The following is an 18,186-nucleotide window of genomic DNA, read 5'->3' on the forward strand; positions in this document are numbered from 1 at the left end:
CTCCAGCCTGGGCGACAAAGTGAGACTCTGTCTCAAAAAAAAAAAAAAAAAAAAAATGGTGGTACAAAAAGGATTATGTGTCCTATGGAAGGCAGGAAACCTACTTAGTGATAGTAATTACATAACAGTCTTGATATTGCTTCTGGGCCTTGCAGAACCTAAAATGTTTCCTTTCTGCCCTTTACAGAAGAAGTTTCCCCAATCCAGGGTGCCTCCACATTAGATCACTATAGTGCTGCTAATAATCGTAAAATTAAAAGGACAGGACTTGTGTGGACCTAAAGGCTAGCCCTGGACACTAAGGCCTCAAAGAAAAGGTAGAGTTCTGGATTCTGAGTTGTCATAGAGCTTAAGGGCCTTGATCTTCATTGGGCGCAGAGCATGTCAATCTGAAGTTTTCAGCAAATGAGCTTAGAGCTCACTGAGAGCCCCTCCTTGACCCTTCCAGTCCCGCCCCCGTCACTTAACAACCCGAATCTTTCCCGCCTTGTCTAAGTCCTCTCAGGACAACCTTGGCGGGAGGCTCCCGGGATTGGCTCCCTGCCCTTCCCACCTTAGGGTGTCCTCAGAGACAGACTTTTATTCCCTCAGTAAAGAGACAGACTCTTATTCTCTCAGCAGCCCAGCCCCTCACCTCCCCTCAGCCACAGCCACGTCAGTGGCCACCGTCTTCAACGTCATCACCTCAGCCTAGTCGCCACTCCAGTTGAGGCACTGACTGGCGTCATGTCTGCCACAGGAGATCGAGACCCGATCCAAGAGGACCAGGAGGCCCCAGTGAGCCAGGAGGGAGCGCAGGCCGAGGCCGGAGGTGACCGGGAGGGCGGTGACTCTGGCCCCGACAGTGGCAACACGGTGCCCGCGGCCGAGGTGGCCGGAGTCGCAGGGCCCATGAGAGGCCTCGGGGAGGAGGAGGGTGGGCAGGCGGCAGGCTTGGCCGCAGCCTCCGGGAGCGGGAACGCCGAGGAAGACTGGGAGATCAGGATAGTAGTGGAGATGGTGGAGGAGGAGGAAGATGAGGAGGAGGAGGAGGAAGATGAGGAGGAGGAAGAGGAGGAGGAGGAGGAAGAGAGGAACGAGGCGGACAACATCAACTTGGTCGCGGCCGCCCATCGCTACCCCATAATAGGGTTTCGCGTGGAGTTTCTGGACATGGTCCACTCCCTTCTCCGCCGCATCTATCTCAACGACCACATCCTGATCCGGATGCGTGGCAGCCACCTGATGCGGAGGCGCCGCACTGCGGCACCCAGTACCTCAGATGCGGCGTCCAGTGGCTCAGATGAGCCCCGGCTGTTGCTGGTGCCTGAGAGGCTGGGCGCGGGGGACGCGGGCCCTGAGGGCGAGGGCCTGGGCCTGCTCCAGGAGGCCGCGTCGGCCCCAGAGCCTGAGGTGCCAGCAGACCCGGCCGAGATGGCCAGGGAGCCTGCAGAAGAGCCCGCAGAGAAGGCATCAGAGAAGCCTACAGAGGAGGCCGCAGAGGAGGAGCTTGCAGAGGAGGCCGCAGAGGAGGAGCTTGCAGAGGAGGCCGCAGAGGAGCCGGCCACAGAGGAACGGGCTGCAGAGGAGGAGTCCGAAGAGGAACCGGCAGCAGAGGAGGAGCCCACAGAGGAACCGGCCGCAGAGGAACCAGCCACAGAGGAGGCTGCTGCCCCCGAGGGTGAGGAATGGGCTATCTGCAGTGGCGAGGAGGCAGGGACCCATGCACCCAAGGGTTCCAGGCAGGGACGCGGTGTGCACACAGCTGGTGAAGCGGGTGGTGACGGGGGGTCGGGGCCTCGGGTGGTGAAGTGGGGGTCAGGGCCCTCCTGAAACTTAAGGCCAAATGTGTCCCAATGAGTCGAAGCCTAATTCTCTAACGACCTCTATGATTTTTGAGAAAGCATGCCGCCCTCTACCAACCTGTGTTTGATAGAAGATCTGAGATCATCAATGCCGTTTGGGGGGCCCACAGATGAATGGCCAGGTAGATAGGGGTTCAGGAGGGAGCTCAGCAGGAAACAAGAGACAACGGAAAGAAAAGAACAGGCAAATGGCAGGCATCCTTTTTTGTTCATGGCTTTTCAAAGTGTAAATATTCTTAGAAAGTTGATCCTCAAATGATGAAGTGATACAGGGGCCCTTGGTAAAAATGAAACATTCAGGTGGGTGAAGAACCAATGAGCTTCACCATAGAATTTGTCTTTTGAGGCAACAAATATTTTCCCAACAAAGTTCTGACCAAAACACTTAGAATGAGATCAGACACCATGATTCTGATCTCTTCTCCAAAGAACTAGAAATAATCAGCAGCTTTGGGTGGGAGATTTACTGGAAAAAAGGGAAATAGTGTCACTGTGGAAATGATCAGGCAGCAGCAACGTGAGGGCCATGGCACTGTTGTGAAAACCAGTAGGAAGGTGCCCAGCTATTCCTTTCTTAGTTAAGTCTATCCTCCTGCTTCTCCTGAGGGTGGAGTACTGAGTGCGTTGCTAGTTATAAATTGGGCTATATTTTCTGTGAATGTCTGGTCCCAATGTCTGTATTATTCTTCACTAAAGAAGTCACTAAATATCAGCATGAAAAGTGGGATGAAGAGGCCCAAGATGCTGCAGGCGAGGAAGAGAAAGAAGAGAAAGAGAAGGATGCAGAAAACAAGGCGAAGAACTCCAAAGGGACCCTAGACGCAGCAGAGGGGAAGCCGAGAAAATCCAGGTATCAGTGTATAGCTTTGAGAATCACTCAACTATTCCTGGCATTTACCTGTTACTGACAGTTTTATTTAAAAAAAAATTCCCAGTAAATTAATTAAGAAAAAGTTTTAGTTTAAAAATTCAATTTAACTTACTTAAAATGTTACTAGAATATTCATGTACCTAGTAATATGAACTGCAGTGTGTTCTGAAATATACTTCATGGCTACTCATTTGTTCGTGTTGAGGTCTTTTGTCCTCTAGCTGCAGGACTACTAACAAGTGGCAAATGTATCAGACCTACTACCTAAGATCAATATTTGTGTAGAAAACAGTTGCCAGACGCAGCATCTAACTTTCTTGGGCCACACATTAGTTGGGATTTCATTACTTAGCCACAGAAATGCAGGCTCCCATAGTAACTAGGAGACAACTCAATGCCTTTTACAAAGTGACTGCTTACAAATAGCAAAAAGCTAAGAATTTCAAGTAGGACCACATTTAATGACTAATACCTAAATATTTGTTTAGCTATATATCTTTGTATTTTATGTGACAACGAAAAGAATGTGTGTAATTTAAGTCATAAGGCATATCTGTCTTTGAGTATATTTAAATGGTTAACATTTTTTCTTTTTTTTTGCATTTTCACAGCTGTATTATTTCATAACAGCTTCTTTCCCATATGGTAGATATGGAAACCAAGGGTCTTGGAGAGTAAGGGAGTATCATTTGTGGAACTAGCACAGGCTGTTAAAGCTTGAGATATTTATTTGAATCCCAGAATTGCCTCTCATGTAAAAACAACAACAACAAGCTTTTCTGGTGCTAGGGAGACAAGGTTGGTGTGATCATTTGACTGGAACCATCAGTTCCACAAGCACCCTGATATCTAAGCTTGCAAGTTACAAAAGGAAAAGGTGTTCTTCTCTACTTGTTTAAGATATAGCACACAAATGTTGCAGATATACACAGAGCTGGCCATTTTCTCCTATTTAGAAAGTCACTGGTGCTGGTTAATGTACCATTGTTTATTTTTTTCTCATTTCATTCTGTAGTTGGGAAGAATAGAAAGAAGATGAAGAAAGAAGACTGTTGTTCATTGTTTTTATTTTATTTTATTCAGACGCCTGTGAGAATTTTAACACATATCATTCCAAAGTTCATTACCTTAAAAGTGATATCTAGTGACATCTAACTTTTATCTTTCACAAATGTATTTGACAGTGTTTGTTCAAGTTAGAAATAAAAGTTTGTTTTAAATGAATAAATTGAAACATGGAGAGATTTTTCAATAAATAATTCTGACTCAAATCTCTCTTTTACCTCTTTGTTTTGGCCCACCATACCTTCATTGAAAGGTATTACTTTCCATTTAGTAAGACTGTTTTAAATTCTTTTACTGCAGCCAAAAGTCATTTAAAATGTCAAGTTTAAAACCATTTTTGAAAAGAGAGAGATGGGGCTCAAGTCTTTAGAGCTGTACTGTCTACTACCTTAGTCACTAGTAATGTTGTGGCTGCTGAGAACTTGTAATATGGCTAGTCTGTTTAATATGTGCTGTAAGTGTGAAAATAATATTGCATATCTTACTAATGATTTTCATACTGATTACATGTTGAGATGATAATACTTGAATTAAAATGAAATATTAAAGTTTTTGTTGGTTTCTTTTTATTTTCAAATGTGGCTACTAGAACATTTAGAATTACCCATGTAGATCACATTACATGTCTATTGGACAATACTGCTCTAGAGCATGGTTTTGAAGAAAATTTCATGGATGGCCCAGGTTGCCTGGAAGCCACATGGTATTGCTGAGCTTGGGCCCAGACTTTGATTTGGAGCAGTGGTTCTCAAAGTTTGGTCCCCAAACAGCATCATCAGCATTACCTGGGAATTCTCAGACTCCACCCAAGACCTACGGAATCTGAAAATCTGGGGTGGGGTCAGCAATCTGTGTTTTAACACACCCCCCAGGGGCTTCTGATGAACACTAAGGTTTGAGAACCACTGGTTTCAAGCAACAGAGGAAGAAGCTGAGCACCTTCTGTCGAGCCAGGGTTAATTCACTGGCTCGGGGCTGTTTCAGGTAAACTGAAAGGGACAGCAAGGGATGGGCTGGGGAGAAGACTAGAATTCACAGGGGCTGAGGCCTAGAGAGGAAAAATGCATAAAGGAAAAAGTCGGGTCCAAAAGGATACAAACATGATACCATGCATATGACTTCTAAGAAAACATACAAATGATCACCATAAATTGATTATGGGTACATATAGAGAGACTAAAAGATGTGCTTGTAAGAGATGCACACAAGTGTAGCATACAGAAAGGTGTGCATTTGAAAGAAGCACATTTGAGATGGTGGTTACCTCTCAGGGAAAGAAAGGGAGGGGCATTCTAGTAGAGAAGTCTCCACAGCAGGCATCAACTATATTTGTAATTTTACATTTCTTAAGCTGAATAGTAGATATATGGATGTTTATAGTAATGTTTTCTACAATTTTGTGTAGGTCTGAAATATTTCTAAAGCGGGAGGGGGAAGGGGAGCAGTTCTTCTCACACCACTGGGGCAGGACTTACAGGAGTCTGAGAATTCTAGAACCCAACCTGGCCTTTGAGGTCATTGTGAAGGTACATTTGTCATGGAAGGAGAGAAACCATTAAATAAAACATGCTGTATCCGTTTATTTAAACATTTCAAATATTTAGACATATGGTATGTGGATCCCAAGTTGAACTCTTGTTCTAAACCCTGAAAATGTTACAGGTGAGCCAGGCTCATTATCTGGCCTATAACCCCTTTCCCTTCCTCCCTCCATGCCCCTTTGTTACCTGAGCACAGTAGGGCCCCTTGCTTCTGAAAAGTGCTTGTTGCAGTAACCCATCTTGCCATAGGACTTGGACTTCGTCCCTGACCCAGGCTACAGTGCAACCACCAATCACCTCGTCTCTTCTGCTCGCCCCCCAACCACACCTCCTCTTTATTCTCCAGGTGTCCAAACACAAAACCTCTTCAATGGCCCTTCTCCTCCATACCAAATATCAGTGTACACCTGAGAGCCATCAGCTTGGTCAGGCACACCTGCGTGGATGCCCGTTATTCTCAGCACCACCTCTTAAGAACATTTTACTTCGGCCGGGCTCAGTGGCTCACGCCTGTAATCCCAGCACTTTGGGAGGCCGAGACGAGCAGATCACGAGGTCAGGAGATCGAGACCATCCTGGCTAACACAGTGAAACCCCGTCTCTACTAAAACTACAAAAAAGATTAGCCAGGCGTGGTGGTGGGCGCCTGTAGTCCCAGCTACTCGGAAGGCTGAGGCAGGGGAAGGCGTGAACCTGGGAGGTGGAGCTTGCAGTAAGCCGACATCGAGGCACTGCACTCCAGCCTGGGCGACAGTGCGAGACTCCGTCTCAAAAAAAAAAAAAAATTTTACTTCTCTGACAACCTTCAGCTCTGAGTTGTCAATATCCTATTTGATTTCCCGCCCCATGTCACAGACAGAGATGGACTACAGAATAGGCTTTATTGAATTTATTTGCTTTGCATATATCATAAATCAAAAAAGCTAAAGAAGTAGAAAAGTTGTCAGAATATGCCTTTAGGCATTTAAAAAGAACTTAATCTCTTCATTTAAAAACAGAGCTTTGTTGTTAACTGTGAAAAAGAAATTGTTATTGGAGAGTTCTCAGAGTGAGAATAGCTGAATACAGGTTCACTGTGAAAAAAAGGAAGGGAGGTGTAACAGCTGCGTTGTTAACTGTGGAAAAGAAATTGTTATTGGAGGGTTCTCAGAGTGAGAATAACTGAATACGGGTTCACTGTGAAAAAGGGAAGGGAGGTGTAACAGCGAATCTACCAGTAGTACCCAGATACAGGGCATCTACCTTAATATATTGTTCACTATGGGAATACAAAGGAAATAAAATTCACTCAATCAAAATAGCATTATCAAAATGGCAAAGGCACAGTATCAGGAAAAATAGATGTCATATAGAGAAAATGCAAAATTTAGCATGTAATTGTACTGTGTCACATTATACCAGCATCAGCAAAACCCAGCACCAAGTGTTTAGCTCTGACACCTCACTACCTCTCTGGATTTTTTTGCATGGGGCAGCACCCCACTCAGAATATAAAGGCACAGTCAGATGTCCAGGCCTGCACTTCTGTTTAAGCAAAGCAGCACAGTGTAACAGAGGCAGACACAGTGATAACTACTCAGAAGTCACTTCTGGGTCTCCTAGAAAAATGAGCTAGGTTTACTGCCCAGACATCCAAAGGGAGCTCTCCCTTTTAGTGTTTGGTGGGTTTGGGGGATGGAATGAAGGGAAAGACATAGAAAGGAAGATTTAACTAACTTCTAGTGAACCTAGATGAGATTCTAGGGTGGTCTGCATCTCAGAAAGCCAGCCAATTAAGGAACTGGCTCTGGGGGTAAAGGTGCCTACATCTTCATCCTCAGCCGGGGAGTTATTAATGGAGGCTGTGCTACAAAAGAAAAAGACCGTGTGGCAAGATGGGAAGGGAGGCATCAACATTTGCTGGGTTACTTGCCCCCTCCCCTCATAGCTGGCCATCCCTCTCATCCTCTTTCTCACTCTCCCTTTTTGGTCTTCCCTCTTCTCCGTGGCTGGGGGATGAGTGGGTCACTGGAAGGTAGGGTCTCTCCAGCCTAGTAACTTTTGAGGTGTGTGCCTCTAGGAATTAGGGTGGGGAAAAGCTGATGTACTCACTTAAAGCTTCCAGGTAGCAGAAAGTTCATTTCTCTGTGGCTTTGGGATTGCAATCTTGCTTTGGGCTAAAACCTTGTGAAGCAAAGACAGCTGAGGGGAAAGGACAAGAAGCTCCATGGAGTTCTCCACCTTAAGGCTGGAACCAGAGAGGAAGGAGCTCCAGTGGCTCCAGATGTGCATCAAGGCAGTAAGCTTGCCATCTGCCTGATGGAAAGTACAGCTTTTGGCATCTGCAGAACTCTAATTTCAATAGGGTCTTCAGTGCTTAACAGGATATACATGATAGGCAGTGATTTCTGTACGATCAGAGAGGGTCACAGTAGTATTGGGACAAGAAGCAAAACACTGATGGACTAACCCTCCAGAGGAGTAAGATAATTCCCAAGAAGCATTCTGCATCATAGGGAGGTGCTCGCTGCAGCCAGGCCTGTGACAGGTCGACATGGGGCATGTCCAAAGAGGGAGCTTTGTGTAAGTGCTCTGCGTGTTACTATCACCCAAGGAGAAAGCATCAGGGGCCCCCAGGGACACAGGCAAGATGTTTCAAGGGGTGATAGGCTGATTGGAGAACTGGCTGTGCAGAAATTTTCTTGGAGACCCAGAATTTTCACTTCCACCACCTCCTTTAGGATGCCTTGCAAAGCTTAGAGCAACAACCAAATAATTGCAGCATCCATCTAGGCTCATAAAACCTAAAGGCCAATCTTTGGGTCAAATTATCTGAATGTTTCCATTAGAATTACCTTATTTGGTTGAGGGAAATGACAATTTTCTAATTGCTCCAACAAAATGTTTTTGCTTTCTCCCTTCTAAAGTGCATTGTCCAAAGTTAAAGATTTTGCAATTTTATCGCAGTGCAAATGTTTTCCATAGTTTTAATAGAGGAAATGCTGGGTTTCTGGGTGCTGGCAGTGACTACATGGAAGGTTAAGCATTCGTGACATTTATTTCATTCAAATAATTATGTTTTAATTCGCATTTCTAAGGCTATTTTGCTTAATAAATTCTTATTTTGCTTAATAAATTCTTAGTTTGCTTAATACTTATTTTGCTTAATAAAAGTGGTCACAGTAAAAAGATCACTACATAGAATTAATACAGCTATTAGCAATTATCATTTAAAATGCTGATGCTTGGCCGGGCGCGGTGGCTCACGCCTGTAATCCCAGCACTTTGGGAGGCCGAGGCGGGCGGATCACAAGGTCAGGAGATCAAGACCATCCTGGCCAACATGGTGAAACCCCGTCTCTACTAAAAATACGAAAACAAAATTAGCCGGGCGTGATGGCGGGCGCCTGTAGTCCCAGCTACTCGGGAGACTGAGGCTGGAGAGTGGCGTGAACCCGAGAGGCGGAGCTTGCAGTGAGCGGAGATCGCGCCACTGCACTCCAGTCTGGGTAACAGAGAGAGATTCCGTCTCAAAAAAAAAAATAAATAAATAAAAAAGTGCTGATGCTCCACACAAGAGCTCTTTATTGCATGATTTCTGCCATGTGGCTCCATGCTTTGGCTTTGTTCCTGGCCAGGGAGAACCAGACAGGCTCAACTGGCTCAACGGGCTTCTGGAACTTGGCTGGGAGAGTTGAAGATCGTTTGGTTTCTTTTTCCATGGCAGGCACTTGCAGTATCTTCTGAGCTTCAAATCCAACTGGAACCACAGCAAATAACACACAAGCAATAAGGAACCCCAGAGATATTGGGGCATGTTGTTTATGGAATGCCATAAAATGTTTCCTCCTTTCAGTTTTCCTCTGATCCCCCTGCTCTAGTGCTTTCTAAACCCTTCTCCCTTTGGTGCCAGACTTCTAAAAGTTAGGATCTGTGTGATGCCATGGGTGGCATGTCAAAGGGGTAAAATCAACATGGCTATGGCCACAGGGCCCTGGGCATGGGAAGGCCTGGGAGGTAATACTTATGGCTATAACTGCCAATCTTCAGGTGGTTATTACTGGATTGTCTTACATCTTTGAACTGAGACCAGGGGGAAACATATTGTATCTACTTAGTTTCTAAAATTTCAAATAAGGTAATGTCATTTGCGTTTGCCAATCCATGATTTCATGTGAAATGAATTGATTGATGACTTAATAGATGCACCCAGTAAAAGTTGATGATAAACAATATTGTACCAACCCAACTACCCCAGCCAAGGAGACTACCTCCGTATTCCTAATTCCACTCCCTCCCTCATCCTGCTTATGGTCAATTGACTTAGTGACTTAGGCTCAACCAGTGGTTCTCAATCCTGGCTACACATTAGAATCACCTAGGGCTCTTTTAAAAACACCAATGCCCATGCCGTTTCCTGAAGCAAATGAATTAGAATCTCTAAGGATGGAGCCAGGACCATCTGTAATTTTTAAAAAAGCTCACCAGGTGATTCTGATGCACAGTGACAGTTGTGATTCACTTGATAGGAGTATAGTGCCCATGAGGCCATTAAAAGCTGTGAGCAAGTCAACTGCTGCTATTTCATGGCCAGAAAATGGGTTCCTGAATTCCTGGTCTAATTTCTTCATGAGTGGGATTAAGGGAGAGGACAAAGATGGTTCAATATAAATCCATCCTCCACTCCCCTGCTCCTGCTGAAAAAATTCTCTCTAGCACACAACTTTTTCTGGTGAGATCACATTCTATTATATCCCAGCAGAGTATTCCTCTCAGCTGTCAATATTTCCTCACCACTTACACATCCCTGCTCAGAATACAGAGAAGCTTAAACAAGCCTTCTAAATAATTAAAAACAATTGAATACCATTGGGCCTTTAGAGTGAATTATTTTCAACAGTTTCATTGGAGATGTAGAAAGTGAGAAAATACCGCTTTGCTATGAACTGGAAAGTGACTTGGTACTTTCCTTTTGCATACCCAGCCAGAAGAATGTTTCAGTGAGTGACCACAGTTTTGTGTCTAGACAGCTTCTTTGATGAGGCAAAAGACTAGAAGACCCTCTGAAAGTTATACACTGGACTTGTATTAGTCAAAATAATTAGATTTTCCTAAAATAAGCTAATATCTGTATCTAATTAAAAAGCCACGCGAGAAATCATTAAGCTGACTTAAGGTAAGAGACAAGTATTATCTGAGCTTGAAATTGCAAAAGTTTCACAACATTCTGCTGGGGCTGTTTTTTGAGAGGTCAGAATGTATGCTTTTACCCGATTCTGTAGGCTTAGGTGGCTTCGTCTGTGCTCTCTTGTCCTGTTTACGGACACTGGAAGTGAACATCTTTTTAGGTTGGTTTTCATTTGCAGAGTCAGCTCCCTTTAATACAAAAATGAAAACAGAAAGCTTGTAAGTTCTGACATTAAAATGGCAGATTGCTTATTCAGAGGACTGTAGAGTGCAAGCCCTGTCCTGGGTACTATGAGTTTAACAGTATCCAGAAAGAAAGAGATTAGAGATATAGAGATAGATAAGGAGAGAAATAGCACTGAGCCTTTTGACTTAAAATTTAGGTTCACAAAACCTAAGCTGGCTCTAGTTTACCACCTTTCAGACCAGAAAGAAAGAGCTGTCTAATTTTACAAATAGTGAAAGCAGGTTAACAAGATAATTATTTAACTTGAGAACAACCTTTTCCTTAGCACTTTACCAGCACTTAACAGCAAGCTAACAGAACATGGTAGTTGCAAACAAATCTGATCAATTCACTGAAGTGAGTTCCATAAGATTTCTACTTTTCAAAACTAACTGACATATGACTTGAAGCATTTCTCACATTAGAAAGTAATGTAACTGTAGGTCTTTCCAAAATTCTGCAGTTTATTCTTTTCAAATTAACCTCTTCATAATTGGTCTAAATTAATGAGTTTATATACACTAATGTATCCCTCCTGACAAAAGCTTTAACCAGGCTGAGAGCAGTGGCCTATAATCCCAACACTTTGTGAGGCTCAGGCAGGAGGATCACTTGAGCCCAGGGGTTCAAGACCAGCCTGGGCAACATAGCGAGACCAATCTCTACAAAAAAATTTAAAAAATTAGTTGGGCATGGTGGCGCACACCTATAGTGTCTATAGTAGCAGCTACTATGGCGGGGATGAAAGGGAAGGATCGTTTGAGCCTGGGAGGTTGACACTACAATGAGCTGTGATTGTACCACTGCACTCCAGCCAGGACGACAGAGTGGGAACCTGTCTCAAAAAAAAAAAAAAAAAAAAAGCTTTAATAAAGGTGGGCTTTACCCCTCTATGATCCTGCCCCCATGTAAATACTGATGATGAAAAAGAAAAGACCTTTAAAGCAAAGAGTTAAGCAGGTCCTCGACAGTCCTTCAACAAATTTAGTAAGCACTTTAAAGTATAGGAGCTTAGACATATCTCTTGATATATGAATTTGGTATGTTTCCTTGAGTCCGTTTTCTGCAGGTTTGATAAGAGGGGAGAAAGGCATCATCCCATCATCTCTTATCCACATGTGGTAGTTAGCCTAGTTTACCACATCACATTTTATAACTTACAGGCAGGTGCCACACCAAACCAAATCAATATGTAGAAATCCAGACATCAAACACAGAAAGGGAACTCGTGTGCTGATATGGAAAAGTGCTCAGAAATAAAAAGTTAAATGAAAAAAACAGTATTTATAGTTTGATTCCATTTATAAACATATATCTATACATATTGATAGGTATAAAATATCTGTAAAGATAGTCACTCAACTCTTACCCCAGTGATTACCTTTAGGTATTTTTTTAAGCTATGAGGATGCAAAGGCATAAGAATGATAAAATGGACTTTGGGGACTCTGAGGGAAAGGGTGTGAAGGGGGTGAGGGATGACATACTATGAATTGGGTTACAGTGCACCAAAATCTCACAAATCACCACCAGATAACTTACTCATGTAAACAAATACCACCTGTTCCCCCCAAACCTATGGAAATAAAAAATTAAAAATAAAATAAAATGACTTACTCCTTATTTCTCAACCAATTTCGTGGAGCCTTGCTTTAGGACATTGAGGGCAGGATTTGTTTTGTAGATTCTCTCTATGTTCATGACTTTGCACAACACCCCCGCCCCCAACACACTTTTGAGACAGGGTCTCACTCTGTCACCCAGGCTAGAGTGTAGTGGTATGATCTTGACTCACTACAGCCTCCATGCCTGGGCTCAAGTGATCCTCCCACCTCAGCCTCCTGAGTAGCTGGGATGTCAGCGCATGCCACCACATCCAGCTATGTTTTTGTATTTTTAGTAAAGATGGAGTTTCAGCATGTTGCCTAAGCTGGTCTTGAACTCCTGAGCTCAAGCAATCCACTTGCCTTGGCCTCCCAGAGTGCTGGGATTATAAACATGAGCCATCGCACCTGGCCTGCACAAACCCTTTAAGAGCATAAAAGCAGGGCACGTTTGTATAAATGCAAAGCAAGTCTTTTTCCCTGAAGAGTCCTCCTGCCTTGATTAATGCTCCCAAAGAGAGGGGGAGCTGCATGTTGGCAAAGTTCCCAATAGAAGCCTAATCAGTGATCCCAGCAACCTTTTTGGAGTGTTTTCTTGGCTACCCCAGGTCCTACCCCATATTTAGGCTCCTTAGTCTCAGCATCAGCTCCAGCTCTGCTCTTAGTTTTCAGCTCTTTCATAGGAATGTGGGCCTTGAAACTCCTCTGCTTCTGCTTTGCCATAGTTATCCAAACTGGCTCTGAGACAGCATAATCTGACTGTTGACCAGCAGGCTTTCCTGAGAAAGAAATGAAAGGAGTTAGAACTGAAGCAAGGCAGGCAGGGTCTTGAGCCTGGCTGGGGCTTACCCACAATAATATCCCAGATGGGACCCTTGTTAATTGCCAAAGGAAAATAAACAGATATCAACCAGAGAAGGCCCCCCTTTTTTGGGCCCTCCCATAGCTTGGCAAGGCAGGAGTTCCTTGAGTAATAAAGAAGCTGTACTTAGAAGTGAGCATACTGTCCCTTTACTGGACCCTTCCCTTGTCCATCCCTTGTACCATCTGCAAATCAGGGTAGGACAACGCTTGCCAGGTGGGCTGGGAAAATCCCAAGGATGCCAGAGGCTCAGGCCATTGATGCCATTCCTCTAACTCCTAGAAAAATCTTAGAGTATTTGTTACTTCATAGTCCCTCACACAAGTGTGTGGTTACATAAGTGTGGTTACAGGAATATAAAAGATTTTCCCAAGGATGGAGTGTGAAGGTCCAAAGGTTTTGGGAGACATTTATGCCCAAAAGATCACCTAGCTCTAAATTCTTAGATATTTCAGATGAGCGAAGAGACATTTATGGCAAATTCAGATTTCAGGCTGAGAGACTGAACATAATGCTCTACTAGTGAGTTGGCTTTAAAAATCCACATGGTGTTAGGGAGGGGCTTAATACATGTAAAAGTATTTTGAGAAAAGCATAAAATTCCATCCGAATGTAAGGTGTGCAGAGGGTGAGGAAGAGGGAATGGGGAAATGGTCATGTGTCTACTATGGAATGTAGATGGATGTCCAGAGGGGGATCCCATTGGGAAAGAGAAGGCCCAAAATTAACCACCTCCAAATCTATTAAATCTAGAATGGGGCACTATTTTGCTCCCAAACCCATAAACTGGCCCTATCAAAGCCACAATTCAGTAAAAGGCTAGAATAGACTTTAATGCCCATTCAAGGCTTTGCTTTCCAGTTCTTCTTTCCACTTGATATCTACTTGCCATCTGGAGAGATAAAAGCCTTACCTGGGGTCTTGCAAGCAGGTTGCTTCTTGGCCATGCTTTCAGATTTGGGCCTGCTCTGTTGCTTATCTGCAATGTTAGATATTTTGTTGAGGTTCCCTGCAGCATCCAGGAGCCCCTGGGAAGTGCTTCTGATTTTATGACCCCTGCCTACAGAGGATGAAATTGGGCCCGAGGGCACTGAAGCAAGCTGGGTGAAGTTATCTTGTTTCTCACTCTTATACTTCTGTGAGGAAGGGGCTCTTTTCAGTCGAACTCCAAAAAGCTTTTCAACATCATCCTGGTTGGATAGGTTTGCATGCTGGTTATTATTACCATCACCACTCTCAGGATCTTCTTTCTTAGAGCAAATGCCCCCAGAAGTGGATGTTGGCTTGGCAGGGGCAATGGTGAACTTCCCAGGTTTGGTAGCAGGGGCTGGAATGCTCTTTATGGGGTTTTTGGAACCTTGGCTGAATTTCTTGGTTTTGTTTGCAAAAGCTTCATCTCTTCTTAGGAACCAGTTGTCAGAATTGCTCTCAAAAACAGATCGCCTGGCAGCAGCATTCACAGAACTTGAATGAACCTGTTGCTGGAAAGGGCTACTTGAAGGCAGGTGCTTCTCACCGCTGCTCTGCTTTACAGGTACATTCACTGGGCCCTTTGATGACATCTGTGGCTGGAATTTAGACCTATCTGAGGCTTGGGAAGAATGTTTGGGAGGCAGCTGCTTTTTAGAATTCCTCCACTCTTTAGGAGAGCTGGCAGAAACAGAGGAGACTTTTTGCTCATACTCAGGTTTCCTCAAGGCCTGGGAAATCTGCCTGGGAGACAGCTGCTCTTTAAAACTGCTGCACTTCCCAGGAGCTCGCTCTGAATATGAGAAAACTTTCTGTGGGTCTTCAGGCCTCCCCAAGGATTGTAAAGGGTGCTTCACAGGTAGCATCTTTGAAGAAATGCCTCCCTTAGGATTAGCACTCCCTGAATCTGAGAAAACTTGGTGCTTGACAGGATTAGGCTTCGATAAAGATTTGGAAGGAAGATTAGGAGGCAGAGGTGTCACATCACTGCCCCTCTTAAGAGCAGAGCTCTCTGAAAAAATTTGCTGTGCCATAAATTTCACGAATGACTGGGTCGGACACCTGGGAATTCGTGATTTCTTAGAAAAGTCTTCAACAGCCATTTTCTCTAGACATGAGGTCATTTCCTGAACTTTAGACCTCTTCAAGAACTGGGCAGCACACTGGGGAGGCAATGGGCTCCCAGAAATGCCTGCCTCAGCAGCAGCCCTCTCGAAATTTGAGGACAGTTGCTGCACTTTATTTCCCACAGCAAACCGGGAAAGATGTCTGGGAAGCAGCTGCTCTTTAGAAATGTCCTCTTCAACAGTAGTGCTTTCTGGATGTGCAGAGAGTTGATACAGTTCCTCAAATTTAGGGGTCACCCATGGCTGGGAAGTGTATTTGGAAGGTGTTGGTGCCACAGGACTGCTCCATTCTGCAGAAGCACTCATTGAGTCCAGGAACTTAGGCCTCTCCGAGGGCTGGGAAAGGCATCTGGGAGGCAGCGGCTCCACATAAGTGCCTTCCTCAACAGCTGTGCTTTCTGAGATTTGCCGGATTTGAGGATCTGTCAAGGACTGAGGAGAATATCTGGGGAGCAGTGGCTCCACAGAAATGACTCTCTCAACAGCAATGTCCTCTGAACCTGAGAACATGTTTTGTTGAACTTTAGGATTCATCAAGGGCTGGCAAAGAAGTTTAGGAGGCAGAGGCTTCATAGAAAAGCTCTCTTCAACAGCCATGCTCTTTGGAGATGAGGAAACTTCTTGCTCCACTTTAGGGTTCATCCATGGCTGGAAAGGGTGTCTTGGAGGGATCAGCTCCACGGAATCGCTCTGTTTTACAGAAGTGCCCACTGAACTGGTGGGGACTTGTTGCTGAACAGTAGGATTCATAATGGGCTGAGAAGGGCATCTGGAAGGCAGCTGCTGCATAAAATCATTCTGCTCTTCAGGAGTATTATTTGAAACAGAGGAGACTTCTTGTTGGTTTTGGGGCTTTCCCAAGGCCTGAGCAGGGTGTCTGAGAGGCAGGTCTTCCTCTGAGCTGCTGCAATCATCAGAAATGTTGTACTTTTCAACACAACTGCTTGATTCTGTGAAAACTGCTTCATCTTCAGGCTCCTCTAAAGCCTGGGAGGGGCATCTGACATCCAGCTCCTCCTCAGAGCTGCTCAAGTCCTCAACAAAACTTTCTGGTTCTGAGAAGACTTCTTGTTCATCTTCAAACTTCCCCAAGGACTGGGAAGAGTGACCATGAGCCAATTCTTCAGAACCATCCCCCTCCTCAGGAATATTCTCTGAATCTGAGGAGACTTCTTCAGCATCAGGCTTCCTTGAGGACTGAAAAAGGCTTCTGGCATAAACATCTCCTTTGGCTGTAGTACTTGTCATACCCCAAACACTTGCTGTAAAGGCCTGGTGAACATTTCCAGAAGGCTTTTCTTTGCAGATAGTTTGAACATCCTGGGCTGACTCCATTTTGGATTGGGCCTTTTGTGAATCAAAGCTGAAAGCTTCTTTATCTTCTAACTGGATATGAGAAGGATTCATAAACACCTGAGCCTCTGCTGCTACTGAGAGAATGGCCTCCTCTTGGGTTGTAGAAAGGCTTTCCACCATCAGTGAGAGAGAAGCTCTGGCTTCTGTCTTCTCAGCTCCAGAAGCCGCATCTTCATGGTATGGTTGTGGATCACTAACCATGGAATTGTCCATGTTTTCAGGTATGGACTGTGCTGCTGATGCTTTTCTGGATCCGAAATCTATGCCAGCATTTCTCCTTCCCATGTCATCTTTATCTGAAAGCAACCCCTGAGGGGTAGTGGTTTCTGGTTGTGAAGTTGTAGGCTGCTCCATGTTGTCCTTCTCCAAGGACAAGTGTGAGAAAGGGACATTCCTGGCAGTCTTATTGGTAGGTGAAGACCCAGCTCTATCGCCCAGGCCATGCCCTTCACTGGATTGTTTAAGGCTTCTTCCTTTGAATTCACACTCACTCAATCCTGAAACACTTGCTCCTTTTCTTCTCCATCTTCTTCCATATGCTGCTAACATTGCATAGCCCTGACTCCCAGAAGCATCAGTGCTTGGAGCCTGGTCTGTTGTCTTCTTATCATACATCTCAGTTTTGCTGTTCTGTTCCTGGCTTGAGGAATCTGCACCAAACAGAAATAAGGAAAGGATAAATGTGTGTGACTTTGACTTCCTAAAATAAGAATACTGTGCCCTGGCCCAATGGTACCTATTTGCTACTGAATTTCCCAGTATGAGGAAGCAGCTATTCGGAAGACAGAGGGCAACTTGGTCACTATTAGGTTTCTGCAGTTGGACATTTTTAAGCCAAAGAAAAATCCTAATTCTAGAAACTGACTCCAGGGTTGGTTTATCACCTTTTTACCAATAGTCTGGTCCACCATTCAGTGTGAGACACTCAGAAGGCAAATTTTGAACCTGTAACAATGACTACCTTTGGGGAAACTGACTGGGGAAGGAGGAATTGAATTTTTTACTTTCTAATTAGCATTTCTATTTTCTATATAATATTTATCTGAACTACCTGAAATTTCATATCATGTACATGTATTGCTTTTTTTTTTTGAGACAGAATCTCGTTCTGTCGCCCAGGCTGGAGTGAAATTGAAAATTAATTATGGTTCTATTTTACACTCTACCCAAAGACAAATTTCACACTTTGAATTCATACCTTATACCAGGCTGCAGTGGCACGATCTCAGCTCACTGCAACCTCTGACTCCTGGGTTCAAGCAATTCTCCTGCCTCAGCCTCCTGAGTAGCTGGGATTACAGACACTTGCCACCATGTCTGGATAACTTTTGTATTTTTAGTAGAGACAGGGTTTCCCCATGTTGGTCAGGCTGGTCTCGATCTCCTGACTTTGTGATCCACCTGCGTCGGCCTCCCAAAGTGCTGGGATTACAGGCATGAGCCACCGTGCTCGGCCATGTTGCTTTTTTTTTTAAGAAGAGGTCAATAGGAGTTATCTGGGAGGCAAGATTATGGACCCCTTTTCTTCTTTTTTTCTACCCTCTTACATTAAAAC

General features: G+C 44.4%; 2 protein-coding genes across 2 annotated transcripts in view; one reads left to right on the forward strand and one right to left on the reverse strand.

The window, feature by feature from the left end:
* The first annotated feature begins 486 nt into the window (after positions 1-486).
* On the forward strand, positions 487-4,357 carry CT47C1 (cancer/testis antigen family 47 member C1). Its single transcript, XM_058441702.1, has 3 exons — positions 487-1,660; positions 2,541-2,694; positions 3,731-4,357. The coding sequence occupies exons 1-3, from the start codon at positions 727-729 to the stop codon at positions 3,741-3,743; spliced, it is 1,101 nt and encodes a 366-aa protein (XP_058297685.1). The 5' UTR covers positions 487-726; the 3' UTR covers positions 3,744-4,357.
* Positions 4,358-6,195: 1,838 nt separating this feature from the next.
* Positions 6,196-18,186, reverse strand: part of KIAA1210 (KIAA1210 ortholog) — a 37,719-nt gene continuing 25,728 nt past the window's right edge. Inside the window, exons 7-10 of the mRNA XM_058441841.1 lie at positions 14,093-17,281; positions 12,933-13,096; positions 10,571-10,676; positions 6,196-9,060 (exon numbers count right to left, since the gene is read on the reverse strand). Coding sequence (XP_058297824.1) covers positions 8,885-9,060; positions 10,571-10,676; positions 12,933-13,096; positions 14,093-17,281 — 3,635 coding nt within the window. The 3' untranslated portion in view covers positions 6,196-8,884. The remainder of the gene's footprint in view (positions 9,061-10,570; positions 10,677-12,932; positions 13,097-14,092; positions 17,282-18,186) is intronic.

The sequence above is a fragment of the Hylobates moloch genome, unplaced genomic scaffold (genome assembly GCF_009828535.3).
Source record: "Hylobates moloch isolate HMO894 unplaced genomic scaffold, HMol_V3 SCAFFOLD_7, whole genome shotgun sequence".
NCBI lineage: Eukaryota > Metazoa > Chordata > Mammalia > Primates > Hylobatidae > Hylobates > Hylobates moloch.

Excerpts from the sequence above, each read along its gene's own strand:
- CT47C1 (XM_058441702.1), top strand. The coding sequence starts at position 727 with ATGTCTGCCACAGGAGATCGAGACCCGATCCAAGAGGACCAGGAGGCC. Across the intron at positions 1,661-2,540 it reads GGAGGCTGCTGCCCCCGAGG|AAGTCACTAAATATCAGCAT; the intron begins GTGAGGAATGGG and ends TCTTCACTAAAG.